This window comes from Pithys albifrons, chromosome 6 (assembly GCF_047495875.1).
Source record: "Pithys albifrons albifrons isolate INPA30051 chromosome 6, PitAlb_v1, whole genome shotgun sequence".
NCBI lineage: Eukaryota > Metazoa > Chordata > Aves > Passeriformes > Thamnophilidae > Pithys > Pithys albifrons.
The window spans coordinates 40292917-40310060 of NC_092463.1; the positions used below are offsets into that span (position 1 = coordinate 40292917).

The 17144-nt window shown below is 49.4% G+C and overlaps 2 protein-coding genes across 3 annotated transcripts in view; both read left to right on the forward strand.

Annotated features, from left to right (window-relative positions):
- CREB3L1 (cAMP responsive element binding protein 3 like 1) overlaps positions 1–8444 on the forward strand; it is a 44237-nt gene extending 35793 nt beyond the window's left edge. The window contains exons 9-12 of one of the 2 annotated variants that reach the window (XM_071559458.1): positions 966–1065; positions 4978–5098; positions 5548–5794; positions 6178–8444. In XM_071559458.1, coding sequence (XP_071415559.1) covers positions 966–1065; positions 4978–5098; positions 5548–5794; positions 6178–6214 — 505 coding nt within the window. In that variant the 3' untranslated portion in view covers positions 6215–8444. The remainder of the gene's footprint in view (positions 1–965; positions 1066–4977; positions 5099–5547; positions 5795–6177) is intronic. The other variant, XM_071559459.1, reaches the window with a different exon arrangement.
- Positions 8445–14096: 5652 nt separating this feature from the next.
- Positions 14097–17144, forward strand: part of DGKZ (diacylglycerol kinase zeta) — a 54160-nt gene continuing 51112 nt past the window's right edge. The window contains exon 1 of the mRNA XM_071558466.1: positions 14097–14163. The gene's annotated coding sequence lies outside the window, so the exon portion shown is untranslated. The remainder of the gene's footprint in view (positions 14164–17144) is intronic.

The window sequence follows — 17144 nt, forward strand, 5'->3', positions numbered from 1 at the left end:
TTGTGTTCTTTCTAATGGGATTTGGTTTTTGAGCACTGCCACTGGGACACTGTGTGCTTCTCTGCTTCTCTCTGTATGAACAAGGAGCAGAAGAGGATTTGGAAAGAGATAAAGCCAGGATTCTCCTGAAATCACCTGCCCCTAGGACCTGGCATTTCATAAAAGCTCAAACATGCTTGTCTAAAAACAGTTAGTGCTCCCAGGGGGAAACTCAGCAGTAGTCTGCATTTCAGTAATTTGCAGCTTTTGGGAACTGTATATGCTGTAGTCTCCCTCATTCCAGATTGCTTCACCAGCTCAGAGAAGGGTTCAGTAGCTCTTGGTAACACCTACCACTGTTTTGTGTTTACGTGTGTGAATGCCCATGAACAGTTAAATGGGGCAGGGAGACCTTAGCATGTGTTCCAACCAGGGCAGCCAGAGAATGATTAATTGCTGAACTCAGGATTTGGCTTTGCCCATATCCCTCTGCAGAGTTTGGCAAGACTGAATAAATTGGAGAGGATCACAGCTGTTTCTTAGTTCTCTCTCCACCTCAAGTTTTGGAGCTTCAGAGTGTGTCTGAGTGAAGTGGGAGCAGGCAACTCTGTGCTAAGGGTCTGACCTGTCTGCAAAGGTCAGCTTCCATCCCAGAGCTCGCTTTTCATGGTACCCTGTCTCTCCACTGCTCTGGAAGTTGACAGGCCAGGCTTTGAGGCACCCAGGAATCCTAAATGAATGGGACATTCATAACAGTGAGTAGGTGCAGTGAAAGTGGTGGTAGATCTGCCAGTGAGACGTTTTTCTGTTTCTCGCTTCCCAAGCCTGTTTGGTCAGAGAACTTGGGCAAGATACAGCAAAGGGGAGATACTTGTTCTGAGAAGGAAAAATCAAGATAAAAAGTGAAGGGAGTAGTGATATTCTTGCCTCACTTACTGGCTGCTACCTCCTTATCAAGTTTTGATATGCATTGTTTCCTACCACAGGACTCTCCTCCAGCAGTTACAGAAGCTACAGGCTCTGGTAGCTGGGAAAGTCTCCAGACCTTATAAAATGGCTTCCACACAGACCGGCACCTGTCTAATGGTATAAGCTTCATTTCCATCTTCCCTTATTGGCTGTGCTTCTCCAGAGCTTTGTAGATTGCTTGTCTCTGCCCTCTTTCCTGCTGCCCTGCTGTGTTGCCAGTTATATCTGCTCTCTCCTTTTGTGTTATAGTTACCAGAACTGGGCCCTGTGTCATTACATACATCAGTATTGCCAGTTGTTTATGCAGCAACATTAGAATAATTCCTGCATTTTCACTTTCTTGTTCTTTTGGGCAAAATGGCACTTTGTTTGCCTTTCTTTAGCTATCAGCCATTCAGAAAAAATCTTCAATGAGCTTCCATCATAATGGATTGAGTTTTCTTTTGCTGAGTTGGTAATGCTTAATGTTTAACTCAGCAGGGCAGACAAAACAGTCCAAGTATTCCTCCCAGAGGGCATTACCTTGTGTTTATCGGCAAGAAGTGGCATCTGTTCTGGCTATGCCGGCACATCAGGCTTTGTTAAATTCAGATGGAATTCTCTTTGTTTGCCCTTTTGACTAACCAAAATTACTCGGGGTTGTCTGTTATTTTGATAATCTCTGTTTGCCTCTCATTTCTCATATTGGAGGATCATGGTTAAACATTGGCTTCACTGAGGAGTTTTAGGACATGCCAGTGTGTAGCTATAAATAGAGTAATTGCTTATTCTTCATCTCATTTTTAGCTGTGAGAAAGTTTCTGATCCATGGTAAAAATATAACCTTCACCCCTGTGATGTCTTTGCAGGATTGTTGTAGTAGCTGGTTGTGACAAATTTGTCAGAGTTAGTTATCTATATCTGGTTATCACTCCTCTGCTGTTAACAGCCACAAAATGCAGACAGATGGTGAGGAGCTTGGCCCATTTTCTCGGCATCCTCAGTGTCCTGAGGGATTGTTTTTTGTTCTTGGTTCAGTTTTTGTAGTTCCAGAGCCCCTGTTCTATAATTTCCAGCTCTTCTTCATTTCAAAATCTGTTCAAACTTTGGGTATCCTTTGCTGCCCTCATTTCAAACGAGATTTTAATGACTGTCTTTTCTTTTCTCTCTTCTTTGTCTTCATTCTTGAGTTCTTTCCATATTTTCAAGTGTGACCCAGGTGAGCCCACTGACTTCTTGCTCCTTAATGCAGCATCTCATCAGAATACCCCTGGCTCCAGCAAATCTTCAGTGCTACTACCTGGAATAAGCAAATCCAGAAGAGGTGCCTTCCAGGTATCTCCTGTGCTACAGACTGATAAAATACCTAATTTAGCTTCCCAGCAATGTCTTATCTCTCCTTGCTGCTCCCTTCATTCCAGGCATCCCAGCCCACACACCAACCTCTCAGGTTTCCTAGCTTCCAAGTATTTAAAGAATTTGTAATGTGCTTTTCTATCTTTGGCCAGTTCCTCTCTTAAGCCTCCGAGTTCCCATTTTCCATTTTCAAATACAGCATTCCTTATCACAAAAGATATATAGAATCATCATGCCTTGCAGCACGGGAGTGGAGCAGACTACCCTTCTTTTGCTCTGTGTCATTTCTGCTGGGTATTTGTACAGCCAGTTCTTGAAGGCCTCCAGTGGTGAGCAGTGCTCAGCCTCCTAGGGCAAACCATTTCAGTGCTATGTTATCTTTCCCAGATAAAGCTTTCTTGCTATCATCTTAATCTCCGTTGCAACAGCTTAAGCCTGTTAGAACTTCTGCCCACTGTAAGCAAGATCTGTTTACTTTCCCTCTGTGCAGCTCCATTTTAAACACTGGAAAACAACTCTCTTCAGTCTGCTATGCTAAATCACCATGATTTCTTCAGTCTTCCCATATAGGCTGAATTACTGAATTATTTGTTCCTAGAGCTCTCTTCCAGACTTTCTCTAATGGCCCTACATCTTTTCGGAAGTATGAGGCCCAAAACTGGACACAGTGTTCCACCTGAGGGCCAGTACAGATCCAGCCAGAACACCTGTTCATACTGCTTGGGCTGATATTTGCCCTTTGAGAAGTGACACTGACTTGGGCCTGTCTTGTGCTATGTTTTAACTCCCAGATCCTGTTCTGTAGAACAGCTGAAACATGTAGTCACTTCTGTGTTTGCTGTCTTAATCAGTCCTGCCACCTTGGAGGTCTCCACAGGTCTCCACATTAATCTATACAGATCTTCCCAGAGTTCGCTTGGACCACTTCTTCCACTGCTCAAGATCATTCTGAATCTGAATATTGACCAAAAGCCTGTCTGTTTGTAGTCTCTCCCAAGTGCAGGTTTCATACAGTCCATCATTCAAGTCAAGTTTAAAAATGCTGAATCTTGCCAGCTCCATAACAGATCTCTCTGCTGCTCCATCTGTTACTTCCTCACAGTTTGACAGTGAACCATTTGATAAATACACTCTCAATGTGTCTTTTTTTAATTGATTTTGCCTCCACCTTTCCAACTGGTTTTGCAGTAGTTTTCTCTAGCTTAATTTCCCTCATGTTTAAGAGGTCAAAAATGAGATGGTCAAAAGCTGTGAGATGAATGGTACTCAGAGTCAAAACACGAGTTATTGTTATTGTTGTAGAGTTTGAACTAGAACTGAATCAGAGCATCAGAGTTAACCTGAAACAAAACAGAGCAAAAACAATGCTGTTTTGCAAAGCCCCAGTTGAAAGCCATGTTAAAGCAAGATGTTAAGCATACTGCTCTTTCCCAGCCCAAAAACCTGTTTTGTTTTAGAAGGGAAGAACAGACTTCACAAGGCTGGCTCCCTTTTCCGCAAGTTGTGTGTTTGGCTGTGATAATTTCAAGCAACATCCATTCAAAATTTATTTTTTCCTCTGTTTTTGTGGAATAAGGATTCTAAATGCCTTGTGTGCCTGATATGACATGCTTAGGCAGCATCTATGCTGCCCATGTTTAATGTCCTTAGTTTAAAACCAGCCAGGAAGAGTCTGGACAGTTAAAATATCTCTTTACATAGCATAGTATTCCCATGTTACTATTTGATCTTCCACATCTCCTGGAATCCACTGGGGGTCAAAATTACCTTAATGTACTGACTTCTGTGCCTTACTTAGGCACAACTATTCTGAAATAGGTGACTTCTGAAAAGCAGTCAAGCAATTGCTGGCTATGTCCACAGGTGCCTCCCAGGTCAAACTTAGCTAGTTTATACATGGGCAGTAGAAATCACCATTGCCTCTTTGGCTGCTCAGTCTCAGCACTGAGCTGGGGGCATGGATGTTCAGTAATAAGCATTTGGCTCTGTACCATTTCCCATGTGTCCCTTCTTGCTCTCTACTGGCAGTTCTCTAAGCTCTATAGAGTCTCTTAAAATTAGCACTGGCATCTCACTGTTATGACAGTACCTCTTTATCACTGCTGGTAGCTGTGACTGGTCTGCCTGAGAGCAGAAGGTCCTGCACACGTGGTCCTGCACACCTACATGTCAAGCATAAATTTAACCCTTTCACTGGATTTTGCATCATTACTATCAGCTATTAGGCAACTACAGTTCTGCTGTCATTTCTGTTCTTGCATGGATTGTAGCTTAAATTTGCTATGTGCTGTGGTACTTCACAGATTTCTCTTAGTGAGCTTGTTTTCTTTACAGCCCATGATAGCTCTTGCTGAGTCAATGGTCAGGTTCCTTTTGGTCAAGGCAGAGTTTGTCCCTTCTGTTGAGTCTCCTTCTTTCTCAGCTTGTTTCTCAGCTATGCCTTCCACTATCTCTCCTCAACTGGACAGACAAATTCTCACTATTGAACCATAAATACTCCAAATAAAGCACAAGAGGAAGTTTCTGACTTCCCTTCTTAGATTTGCAGCAGAGATTAGCACAGCAAGTCCCTTCCCATCCTGGGGGTCAGGTCAGCCTGACCAGATATTCTTACACAGACTCATGTTTGTGTGCTGTGGGGAGAGTGGTTCTTCATGGCTAGTGGCACTGACTCTGTACTGATCTCCTCTCTAGGTGCTGGCACTCTGCTTCGTTCTGATCCTGGGGTCCCTGATGCCCTGTCTCCCCGAGTTCTCTTCGGCATCACAAACAGTGAAAGCAACACCAGCACCAGACATTTACACAACCAGTAAGAGTGAGTCTGATGTGGTTCCTCCATTTCAACTTGTCAAACCATTTCCAGCTCTTCTCTCAACAGTTCCTGCTCAGGCATAGCATCCTCCCCTCTGTGCCTACCCCATATGCTGGGGCTGTGACAAGGGAAGATTTCTAATCTGTCAGTGGTACAAACTCTGGTAACAACTCCTTGTTTGGGCCTGTTGTCATTCTGTGCTAACCGCTGTCCCAAAACATGACATGTGTCAAAGGAAGGAACATGAGGGAAGAGTCCCAGGGCAGACTGGTTGTCTTCTGAAGAGGCTGTGTCCAGGGGGACATTTGCCTCCTAAAGCTGAGGGGAGGAGGCTATCCTGCAGTTACACATGGACAAAGCTGAGTAAACACGTACTGAAACCACTGTCATGACCCACACTCATTGCAAGAGACCATGTCCTCCCTGTTAACCAATGATCTCCTTTTTTGCAGTTCAGTCACGGAGCCTCCTTTTCTATGATCAGGGTGCTAGCTCCTTAGAAGAGAGCTATAGCTCCTTCCTAACTATGGACCATCCTGAGGGGTGGGAGGCTGAAAAAAGGCAGTCTGAGGAGGGAAGGCCTCATCTGGACAGGACACATGAGACAGCCAAATATCTGAGCAAAACCCAGCTGGAGGGTCCTGACCAGAACCGAACTGACCCAACTCTCACCCACCTCAAAGAGCAATTCCATGAGAGGTAAGCAGGTGGGGACACCTTCTGGCCCCAAAACACAGCATGGTGTCTGGGAGTAAGCAGCAGGCATGTCTGTCCCCTCTGCTGCCACCTGGGGCAGGCAATCAGTTAAGGGCAGTGGCTTGAGGAGGCCAGTCCTGTGAGGGAGCATAAGAACAAGCTTATTTTCTAGAGCAAAAGTTTGGGACTCCGTAAAGCAGTGTTCCACTGCTATAGAGCTGCTGAGGGCCGGCTGACTCAGGGGGTCTCAGGTTTGTATTCCATTCAGTACCCTGGGGAAGGAGTTCATCCTTGTCAGAGCAAACGAGCTGGGCACACAGAAATGTGAATTTGCATAGGAGGCTACAATGAATCTTGACTGATTCCTTGTCTTGTCTTTTCCTCAGGGAGACGAGCTCCAGTGAGACAACTGAATTCTTGTAGCAGCTGCTGGACCTCAAGGCCCCATTTGTCAGATTGCAGGAGTCCCTCCTCACCAAGCAACTGAGGGGACTTTGGCAGGAGAGGACACTGGATTCAGATACTTGTAAACTGGCCTTGGGTTCAGCTCCTCCCCTTCCCCATCCTCCCCATTAGTAATGATCTCCCTGAGAGGAGTCACAGGACTGCCAGAACCAGCAATGGATGTCTAGAGAAGCCCTGGACACACTCTTCTCCTGGCCTTACCTCCTGCTTAAGTGGGCACTACCCTATGGATGTGGGCTCACCTTGGAGGGAGATCAGGGGAAGCCCCCTAACCATGCAGCTCACTCCCCAAAACCTCCAGAACAAGGGGGCTGTCCCCATCTGTGTACCCCTTGGCTACATCAGATGCACCTGAAGGAGAGAGAGAGAGAGAGAGAGAGTGCTGGATTTACTGTCCTGTCTGGGGGACTTAGAAGTGGGTGATGCTGGTGCTGGAGAAATGGCTCTGGAGAGTTTGAGCTCATTCCTTGCCCTCCATCAGTTAGTATATTTCTGCTTCCGTTGAGAGAAAACCTAGTTCTTCCTTGCTCTAGTTTTCTCTTGATGGACATGACTATGTAACTTCAACACCAACTATCTGCAAAGATCTGCACGAAAATGGAGTGGGGGAGACAGATCCCAGATGGATAAATCACCATAAAAATTAGCCAGCATCTTCTAGGTAATCAGAGCTCTGAAACAGAGAACAACTTTCCCCCAAACCCCACTTATCACCATCCTCAGCACCTCTGCTTAGGCAGAGGTGGTATTTCTCCATCTGTTCCCAGCTTGGGCCCTACAGTGCAGCGCTAACCAGGTCAGTGGCCTTCTCACTTTCCATTCTGCCAGCCTTCCCCTTTGAGAGGGATTGAAACATATTCCCATAAACCGAGCTCCATTGCAGCTCTCCATTCCCAATTCTGCTTCATGCCAAATGGGGGTTTTCTAGGAACTACCAAGGAGAGCTCTGCAACGCATTGGAGGACTATCAGATTAGCCGTCATTCCCTTCACATCCTCCATGTGCACAGTAATGTTGTGAAAGCCACTGAGGAATCTGTCAGGAAAGAGGCGGCATGTTGGAATTGGCCAGAGCCATGGAAGACAGTTTTAGACCTCTTCCTTCTAAGTACTGACAGCAAAGCTAGCAAACTCTTGCCATACTATTCCTCAGGCCAGACTTGCCAATTTTGATGTTGAAGTGACCTCATCTCAAGCCTATGTTATCCTCTTTAGCACCCAGACACCCATTTCTGACCCTTCTTACTTCCCAGCAAAAGCCCTGTAGAAAGGGTCAAGTGTTTTCTCGCTCCTTTCCCTCAGCTGTCATTTGATGGAAGGACAATGTGGGATATGAGTGTCAGAGATCTGGGATGTATGTGACAGGTTGCCCCATGTTTTAACATGGAAGTCCCTGTATGCTCTGCCACGTCTCATAGCACGCTCTTCTTCCACTTTTTTCTCATCAAGCACCCCAGACTCTGCACTGCCCCAGCCTCTCCTCTTCCCCCAGGCTGGGAGAGGAGAAGGTTCTCTGGAGAGGAAGGATGGGATGGCTCTTGCTCAATGAAAGGGAGAACTGAGGGTATCCTTTCCTCCCTTTTGAAAATTGGTTTTGCTCTCCAAGGCCATTTGGGAAAAATTTGGACACAGCTATCTGCAACCATACCTGTGTGGCCAGTGAAGTGAGGAAGATGAAGGTTTTCAGCATAGCTCTGCTCTTCTCAAACTTCCGACTGGTCACCAGATACCACTGCATTTTCCATCCTCCACCTCCACCCCTCCACAAAGAACCACTGCTGGGTCCAAACACACCCTCTTCAACCCCAACACTTCCACTGAGCATGTTCCCATGCCTCTCCCACCATTGTACAGAGACCAAGAGCAGAACTCGTTTGTACATAATGAACCTTATTTTGTATTATTGCCAATCCCTTAAGATATTGTATTTTGGAGACTCTCAGATCCTATTTTCAGTATTGTATTTTATTAAGAATTAGTGCGGGCTTGGCATCTATGAACTTCTTTCTTACAGCAGCTCGCTTTCCACTTATACTCCAGCAGCTGCCTCTTCCCTCCTCTTCCATTTTTTTTTTGTTTGTTTTTTTGTTTGGAGTCTTTTCTAGCCACCTTTTCTCCTCCTCCTATTACTTGCTCTGCATTTGCTTTGTGAAGCAAAATAAAAATAAAATAAAAAGTTGCAGCATCAATCCTGGGTTGACAGGTCCTTTCATTGAGGCATGGTCACACCAACTCACGTGCACAGCTCCTTACCTTCTGCTCCCTGTTCCATTCCCTGGCCACATACAGAATTGCTTCAGTACTACTGGGACCTCATGCTCAGTAGGGGGCTAGAAACAAACTTGTGTATTTTATTTCCATCAGCATTTCTTCTGCAGTTCTGAACAAATCAGAACTGTTCTGTCTTAGTTCCTTTTCCCCCTTCCAAAATCCACTATCATCCTCTCACAAGGAGGAAGGTCATAGAAGAAAGTCTGTGAGGTGCAATGAACTCCTCTGGTGTAGGGACTATGCTGGGGTCTGTGCAACAAAGACACTGTGGCTCTGGTCCCATCTTGCCTGAAAAAATATTTAAATCCTTCTGTTAAGTGTAAAAGCAGAGTAGCAGACTGGCAATGATCTGGGTCCTGGCTGGCTGTCTGTACCTCTGACAATCCATTGACATCTGTGCAAACTGATATATTTTGTCCTGATTTTGTATGAAACACAAAGGCAACAGGGGGTCTAGGAAAAAAATCTTCATTTTCTAGAAAGCTTCAAGTGGATTCCTTAGAATTTGACCCTTGAAACAACTCTTTTGCACTGTCAGGGCCTCCACATCTGAAAGGTAGCCCAAGCAGTAGCCCCTTTCAGAGATGGGGGGAGAGGGGGAGCTCTTATCTCCCACCTCTGGCTGGGATGGTAGAGCAGGACTCTCTTTGCCACAGCAGGAGGATGTGAGGCTTGGGGCTTGCAAAGGTCACTTTCTGTGGATTGCTATTTCTGGAGAGGAGTAAAGCTGTTGCCACACTGTAGAGACACTCTGGCCTAGGAACAGTGGCTGGGAGAGAGAGCAGCTCTTTTCCCGGCCAGGGTCTGTACTGCCAAGAGAGGCTTGCAAGTGAGATCCATGGCAGATTAGACTGACCCCTGCAGCGCTCCCTTCCCCCGCACACAGACCAATGCAAGGAAATGCCTGACCTTGCCTTGCAGTTTGTATCCTGGGCCAGAACTAATTCTGAGTCGAGAATTTGATGTTTTCCCTGTGGCAACTTGTCTAAAAGTATCCTCCTACCCCTGTGTCAGTATGATGCACCTTCTCCCACTGTGGGGTGGGGCTGCTTCTGAAGTCACCAGATTTCATCCAAGGGAGGGGCTCCTGCTTTACTCACTCCTGTGAAACCTCACAGAGCTCTTTGGGAATTGCCTTCCAGGGAAATTCTAGTATGCACTCTTCATGCACACTCAAAAACAGGTGCAAGAGGGAAGTTCTTAAAAGGATGAGTTCTCAGGCTTTGACGCCTTTAACACTGATGTCACCAGAGCAACCAGAACTCCTTCCATCATGAGAAAAGTTCCCTTCATCTTGACAAATCCTCCTAATTCTGCAGTCTACCAGATAACTTTAAGCTGCTCAAAGCAGGCACATTAGAATCGTTTGATCCCAGCTATTTATGCCTCCTGAAGTGCAGCCAGTCAATCACACCTACCAATTTGGCTACAGCAGCTAATTAGAGCAGAACGAGAGAATTAGCGAAGCAAGAGTCACCTTCTTTACAAGTCACCTTCAGCCTCATTCAGTTGCACTTGGTCTGCTCCCACTGCCCCCAGTCAAGCTCTGCCGCGCCAAGATGGGCTTTTGCCCATTTCAGCTCACATTTCTAGGTAGCCTCTGCACTGTTGGTACTTAAAAGCCCTGAGCAAAGGAACGCTAACAGAACACGGACTTCATTTTTCAGAGACAAATTATTCCTGACTGTTCTCTGTTACCAGGCCAATTGAAGAAAGAAAAAAAAAAGGAAAGAAAAAAGCAGAGAAATAATTGGGGTTTGTGGCTCGCTGGTGCCAAGCAGGTCACTGGCAGTGCATGGCAGCAGCCTGATGGGTATGTTTTGTTCATTACAGAAGGACATGTGCTGTAAGGGCTCTCAGTAGAGCATCCCCACTCTCTAAGCCTGGCGTGGTCCCTCTTGCTGTTCCCATTTGGGAGTGTGCTAGCACTCACATGGATCCATCATGGGATCAGCAGGCTTTGGCCTTGTTCCCTGACAAGGAGCCTTGGCTGTTGGACATGTTCTGGGGAGAATGGGGTGGTCATAGCTCCTGACACTCCTTACTGAGGGCTTGTTAACAGCAATGGCACCTGGATGGACACTGACTCACACTGCCTCAACAAATCTGTGTTGATTTTTTAACCTGGTGGCTGAAATGGGACTTAGAGGTGAGTAGGGTGAAGATTCCTCATCTTCTGCACAGGGAAGGAGACTGTACCTTCTGGGAGCTGTACTCTCTAGAAATGCCACTTCCTTGAAAGCTCATGCCCTGCCTGTGCCTGGAAAAATGAAGATGGGGTCTGCATGCTAACACTGATATGGCCTTGCACTGTCCCTTTTGCCAACAAGGAAGGAAACCCCTACCCAGGGCACAGGAGAGGTGCTCTCCTGCCTGTGTCTCAGGTAAGTGGGTGAGCGCCAGGTAAGCAGGTGGCCTGGCTCAGCTGAAGGGTGCCTTGGGTGCCAGGATGACAGGACTGACCTAACACTCCTGCCCAGTCACACTGTCCCCAGGCAGCATCTGCCTGCTCTTCCCAGGTCCTCAGGGAGTTCCAAATGAAAGGTGACCCCATTTGTGACAGACATGCAAAACATCCTGCAGAAAGAGGTAGCAGAGAAAGATGCAGAAGCCTGAGCAATCCTTCACATCCCCTCATGCAGGCATATCCTGCAATGTCTCCTCTTCTCCAGACACACAAAATCTGGCTTGCCCTGCCTATGTGGCAGCTGTACAGTTTGGCATGTAGGTAGAAAGGGGCAGAATCCTCTGCTGGCAGCTCCTCCCCACAGAGAGCATTTCTGTAGCACAGGATCAGCTACCCCTGGAAAGGAAGGAGGCATCCACTGCCCAGCCCCTGTCTCTGCCTTGACCAAAGGCACCGTGAGATCAGAGCTCTGCTGTGTATGGCTCTTGGGAGGTTTCCTAAAATAAGGGCCTCTACTCCCCAGCCTGAAGCTCCTTTCCTATGGCACTGACACATCCACCAGTAAGAAATGCTCTCCATTCCTTCCCACCTGGAAGTCTGGACCCTGCTCTTCCACAGCTTTCAACTTGCATCCATCCCTGCCTGGCCATCTGCTTCGTCAGCTTGGGCTTTTAACCAAAAGTGACAAGACAGATGTTTGCCAAAATCTCTTGAGCACAGGAGTGGACCTGCATCCCCTGTACCTTGTCTGGGCAGCCCAGCTCTGGCCTGCCCTGGCAGCCTGGCCAGCACAGGTGAAGGCAGGGAGCCATTATCCCGTGGGTGGTGAGAAGAAGCAAGGTGCTACACATCCTTATGCATCAGCTGGGCACCCACTGCTTCTCCCTTTCCACAGCCTGCTCCCAGCCTCTGCAGTGACTGTGGGCAGCAGGAGGACATGGAGCAGGGCCATGCATCCATGCAGGGAGCACTGGCAAGCTCCCAGGCAGGACTCTGTCCCAGCAAGTGAGGGTGAAGCTCCTTTTCCAGGGCCAGCTGTGCTCTTCCAGGGAGGGTTCATCCAGCAGCACTCCAGTTTTCATGGGGAACAAAAGCCCTGTGGGGGCTGGAGAGGCTGAGTCATGCAGCGAGGAGGGTGCAGGGTTCCCTGCCAGTCACGGTTCTGTGGAGGAGTGGGCTTGGGGGCTGCTGCGCCCCTGGGAAGTACAAATTCCCCAGCAGGAGGAGATAGGGGAAGATGTCATCCTTTCCTTCAGGACCAGACAAAGGTTAGGTAACTTGAACTGGAGGTGTTGATGGGCTACGATTTCCAGGAAAAGCCACAGCCTTTCTCCAGCCCCTGCTACTTCCCAGGCTGAGGTCAGGAATGACATGGGAATGTGCTGTGCCACAGCATCCTGGAGTAGAGGTGCCACAGAGCTGCATGGAGGTGATGGAGAGTGCTGGCAAGAGGAATGAGCTGCTCCTGACAACTCCTAAGGTGATACAACAGTCAGAACACATTGAGGACAGGTTCCAGTTCCAGTCATGCCAGGCCTTCGTGGGATGACACTGGGATTAGGGGTGACAGCAGTGTGTTCTTGGTGTAATACATGACTGTCAGGCCTTGCCATGATGCAGGGGATAGCTCTTATAGACCAGAAGTTCAAATTTTCCAGTGGCTAGCAGATAAAGCCTCAGCATGTGAATCTGGGGCAGAACAAATCAGGCACATATGGGAGCTCTGTGGGGATTTCTCACCCCAGCTGGCATCCACAGCACCGGGCTGGGCAAGGTTGAGGCAGGCCATAGCTGAGACTAGGGTCACAAAGTCCAGTCCCAGCCCAGGACAAACAGATGATGCAACTCTCCTGATGGATGTGGGCAGAGAACAGGAGGGCCTTTCTACATCAGGATGCCAAGATTGGAGAAAAATTGTCTTGAATTAGGAAAAATCAGGGACAATGTGGCCTCCTAAGTGGGAAGGAGCTGAGCCAACTGGGAGAAGGGAGGCCATGCTGTGGCCATGCCTCTGCTTAGTTGAGTACCACTGTCCATAGCCAGGGACCCCAGTCCCTGTGCAGATCTCATCCGTGTTGGATAATTGGACACAGCAACAGGTACTTTGCTCTGTGGGAGCTGCTGTCATGCAGTTTTCCAGGCTGCCTGACCTCACCTGACAGCAGGTCTGGTTAAGACAAGTGGCTGAGACCCAGCTCCCTGAGCAGCCCTTTCAGGCAGGCAGATGCCAGCTGGACTGCAAGCAGAGGGGGGTGGCTAGGTTGTCACCCTCCTCTGCCTCCCCAGACGCCAAAGGGTTAAGTGCCAGTTTCGAGTGTCTCTAAGGTGACACCAGGCTGCCTGCTCGGTGCAGCTCCCCGCAACCCCCTCCCCACGCACACAGCACACACTCACGATCACTTTCTGCTTTGTCTTTTGAGAGCTGCTGCAGGCGTGGTGCACAGGCACTTCCTCGCTGTCTACCTCTGCCTGCAGCTCCTGCTCAGCTGCTGCTGCTGCTGGGGACACTGAGGGACGTGCCTGGCCGCGGGGGGACCCTCGCAGAAGGCAACGCAAGCTCTCTTTCACTTGCTGCAAACATCACCATCCCTGGACCGTTCTCTCTCCTAAGACCCCTTCTCTGGCGAGTGCTGTGTTTCCCACTCCCTCCCCGCAGCTCTCAGCGCCGGTACCTCTGAGGACCAGCACCAGCGCCTCCGTATTTCTCTCAGATTTTCCTCCACTTCGGAGGGCGGCAAAGACAGCGGGAGGCTGAGGTGCTGTGCCTGAGCCGCCCAAGCTGCTATCAAGAGGCCGATCAATACCACTGCAAAAAGTTGGACGCTGTTTTTTCTCGTGCTTGTGCTTCCTCAGGGAGTTAAGCTTCGCTGCGACTGTCCCACGGCCCTGGGGAGGCACAGCGGAGCAGCGCTGTGGGACCCTGTGGGGCAAGACCGGGCTGCCCAAGAAGTTCTGGAGGACTCCTCTCCTAGAGAGACGACTCATTTCAGCATGGCTGAAGGTCCCGGGAGCTGGAGAGACTTCTGCCCTGCCAGGAGCGATGGTGAGGTGGCCAGGGGGGCCACAGCAAGCCTCCAGGGAGCAGCAAATGCAGAGAGCACCGGGCGAGCACGGCGCTTGGGCCCCCGCAGTATGGATCCAGCTTGGGATGAGATGAGAGGGGCAGTGGCTGTGGCGGAGGTGGAGGAGCAGTTCTTGCACTTGGCCATCAGAAAGCAGGTCTCCTACAGGTAGGAGCACCTGGGTCCCCAGGTGTCAGGGCTGGGCTGGGCTGCAGCAGAGGATTGCCCTATCCCTGGGGCATCTCCCTCCTATGGGGTCAGGGTTGGCTGTTCCCACTGGCCACCAGCACCTTCTCACTAGAAACCTTCTCAGCACAAAGACAAGGGAACCTTCTCTCCCCAGCCACGCAACAACCCCCTCTGCAGTGGCAGTCCCATTGTCACTTTTGCAGGCCCCCTTATTTTCCTTCTACCCAACTCCTGCTTCCAATCCTGGGACTATGATGCCTTCCAGGAAGTGGTCTGGGCCCTACAGCCTCCCACGAGCTCTGTCACGGGGCCACAGCCTGGAAGTTTTCCTCTTTCTCTGCAGCACCGGCGTTTCTCTACTGAATACAAGGGACTTCTGATAGCACTTGTTCTCCTTTTCCTCCTCTTCCCCAAGGCAAATGTCTGCTTGCTTGATTCCCAGGTCCAGAAACTTTGGTCCCACCTGGGGAAACTGAGCAGTAATACAAAGATGAAGGGCCTGCGATTAGGGCTTAGACTATACATGTGCTGTTGGGGGCACCTTGCAGCAAGCAGAGATCTGTCCTGGCTTTCGGTGTGACTCTTCCCCCAGGACTGCTCTGCTAACTCACCCCTGCTATAGCCAAGCAAAGCTGGTGGAGGCAAAGAGTGGTTTTCATAGCTCTCAGGGAACCTATGGGAGCCACTGCCTGGGGACACTCAGATGAGCTCCTATTGCCAACTTCAGCCATAATGTCATAAATCCTGCTTGGGTCAGCATCTCTAGGATGTCAGCTCTGTTCTTTCTGTCACAGTGAAAAAGGTCCGGTGTTCCACCCTGCCCTTTCTTTCTCTAGGCAGGTGTTTGAGCCCTTCCACCATTTACTACTCCCAATATTTGCAGAATGGCTTTCAGGTGTAAGCACGAAGAAATACGTTTGACGCTGCACCTCCCTGGAATAAATGTGAGCACTTGCAGCACTGACCCTGGGCTGCTGTGAGGGTCTGGGACTGAGCAATGGGGAGAAGGCAGGAGCTGCCTTCTTATGGTTCTCCTGAACTGACTTGGCCCAGGGATGTCTCTGTGTCTTTCTGAGCTCCATGTCACCATGTCATGCCATGGTCAGCAAGTGCCACATAGTTTATAAGTAGGTGGAAAACTGACTTGGAGCATCTTGGTGCCATGCTCGCTGCTGTGGTGGACAGAGGCTGCATCGTCTCTCCTGCTTCTGGTCTGGGACTTGGGGACCCCAGGGTGCAAAGCTATGCTGGGGAGGCAGATATTGGGAAGGAGCTGTTGGTCAGCCCCCATCTGCACTCCCACATGTACAGCAGCACTTCTCTACCCTTGCAAGGGCTGCAGTGCCAACTGTGAGCAAATTACTCTCTAATATTGCAGTAATGGGAACTAATGGGAAACTGTATTAGTGCCTGCAGACAGGAGGGGCCCCTGAGCTGACTCATCCCCAGCACTTGTTATTTCTGCTGTGGGCGATGAGCAGGAGCCAGGGTGGCAGAGACCTCCCTGAGGTGCTCTGTGTCCCTGAGCCTTGCCAAGAGCTGGGGCAACATGCAGCCCTCCTAGTTCTCATTCTGTACCCAGAGCTGCTCACTGAGGCACTGCCCTGATGCCACTGAGGATGAGGAATTCCTGTGCCAAGCAAGGGGGAAGAGCAGGATTTTCTCCTCTTAGCTATTTTCCTCCAGATGACCACAGATTTGCGAATGGATTAGCCAGCTGCAGTTTTTCAGCCTTCCCAGGACAGGAAAGGACCATATTGCAACCTAATTTGACCAGCCTGAATTTGCCCCAGAACTAAGGTTGCTGAGGATTGTTTACATCCTGCCCATCCCACTCCAGCTACCCCAGGCAGGTGGCTCTGTTGACATGCTCCAGCCTGTGTTGCCCTACATAAAGGACCTCTGTCCTACTCAACCCTTACCAGGGATCTCTTTGCAAGAGACTTTGCTCCATCCAATGCAGGCTTTGCAGAAGAGAGGATTCCGGGGGGATGGAGGGAATGCCACAGCTATCTGCAGGCCAGCAGTGAAGGGGGAGATGGTGCTTGGGATGAGCTGCTTCCCTTACTTTGCACTTTGGTCAGTCAAGCGAAGGGAAGGAGAATTGGGAGAGAAAGTGTTTGGGGGTGGAAATCTGCTGTCCTGTGAAACCCATGTAGATTTGGGTCTGGCCAACTTCCCATCAGGTGCCCCTCTTGCAGTGTGAAAAGCTCTGGGGTGCTGACAGGAATCCCTTTGCTGTGCTGTCTGGATCTGGAGACACTTACTGAGCCCTGGCACAGAGTTTGGAGGAGCTCCTCCTTGGGCCACAGGCATCACAGGTATCCTCAATGTCAAGTGAAGGTTGAAGGCCCAGTCCTCTTGCTGCCAACCTGCTTGCTCCTGCTGGGACCCATTAGTCATCACAAGGGGCAGGCAGAACAAGCTACTATATAAAGGTTTTGAAATGAGCAGAAATCATATTAATCCCATGGAAATAAAATTCCTTCCATAAATAGCTACCACGGTGTATGAAGGCTCCTTGGGCAGGTGGAAGGGAGTTCAGCACTCAGGTTATATTTAGGGCATTGAGTAGCAGTTTTGTGCCAAACTTATTAATGATTCTGGCTTGCACATTCTGGGACAATTTTCCCAGTATGGAGGTGCCTCTGCAACACCAGAAGGACCCAATGCCCTCTGCCACGCAGAAAACCTGGAGCAAGCACCAGGGGTTTTGCCTTGCTCCCCAGAGAGTCACTTCTGCCAAGAGGGGTCCAAAATCAGCTCCTGCTTGCCTTGAGTGTCTCCACCAAGGTTTTGTGGTGGGGCAGGACCATCTCTAGCTCCCAGAGAGAAGCAGCTCTGGTGGCAATAAGGGAAGTTAGAGGCTGGAGGAACTTTGCTGTAGGGAAAGCCCTGTGACCTGGGGCCAGGTAGGCCTGGGGCAGATGCTGGCGGGCCGCAGCAGCACCCTCTAAACT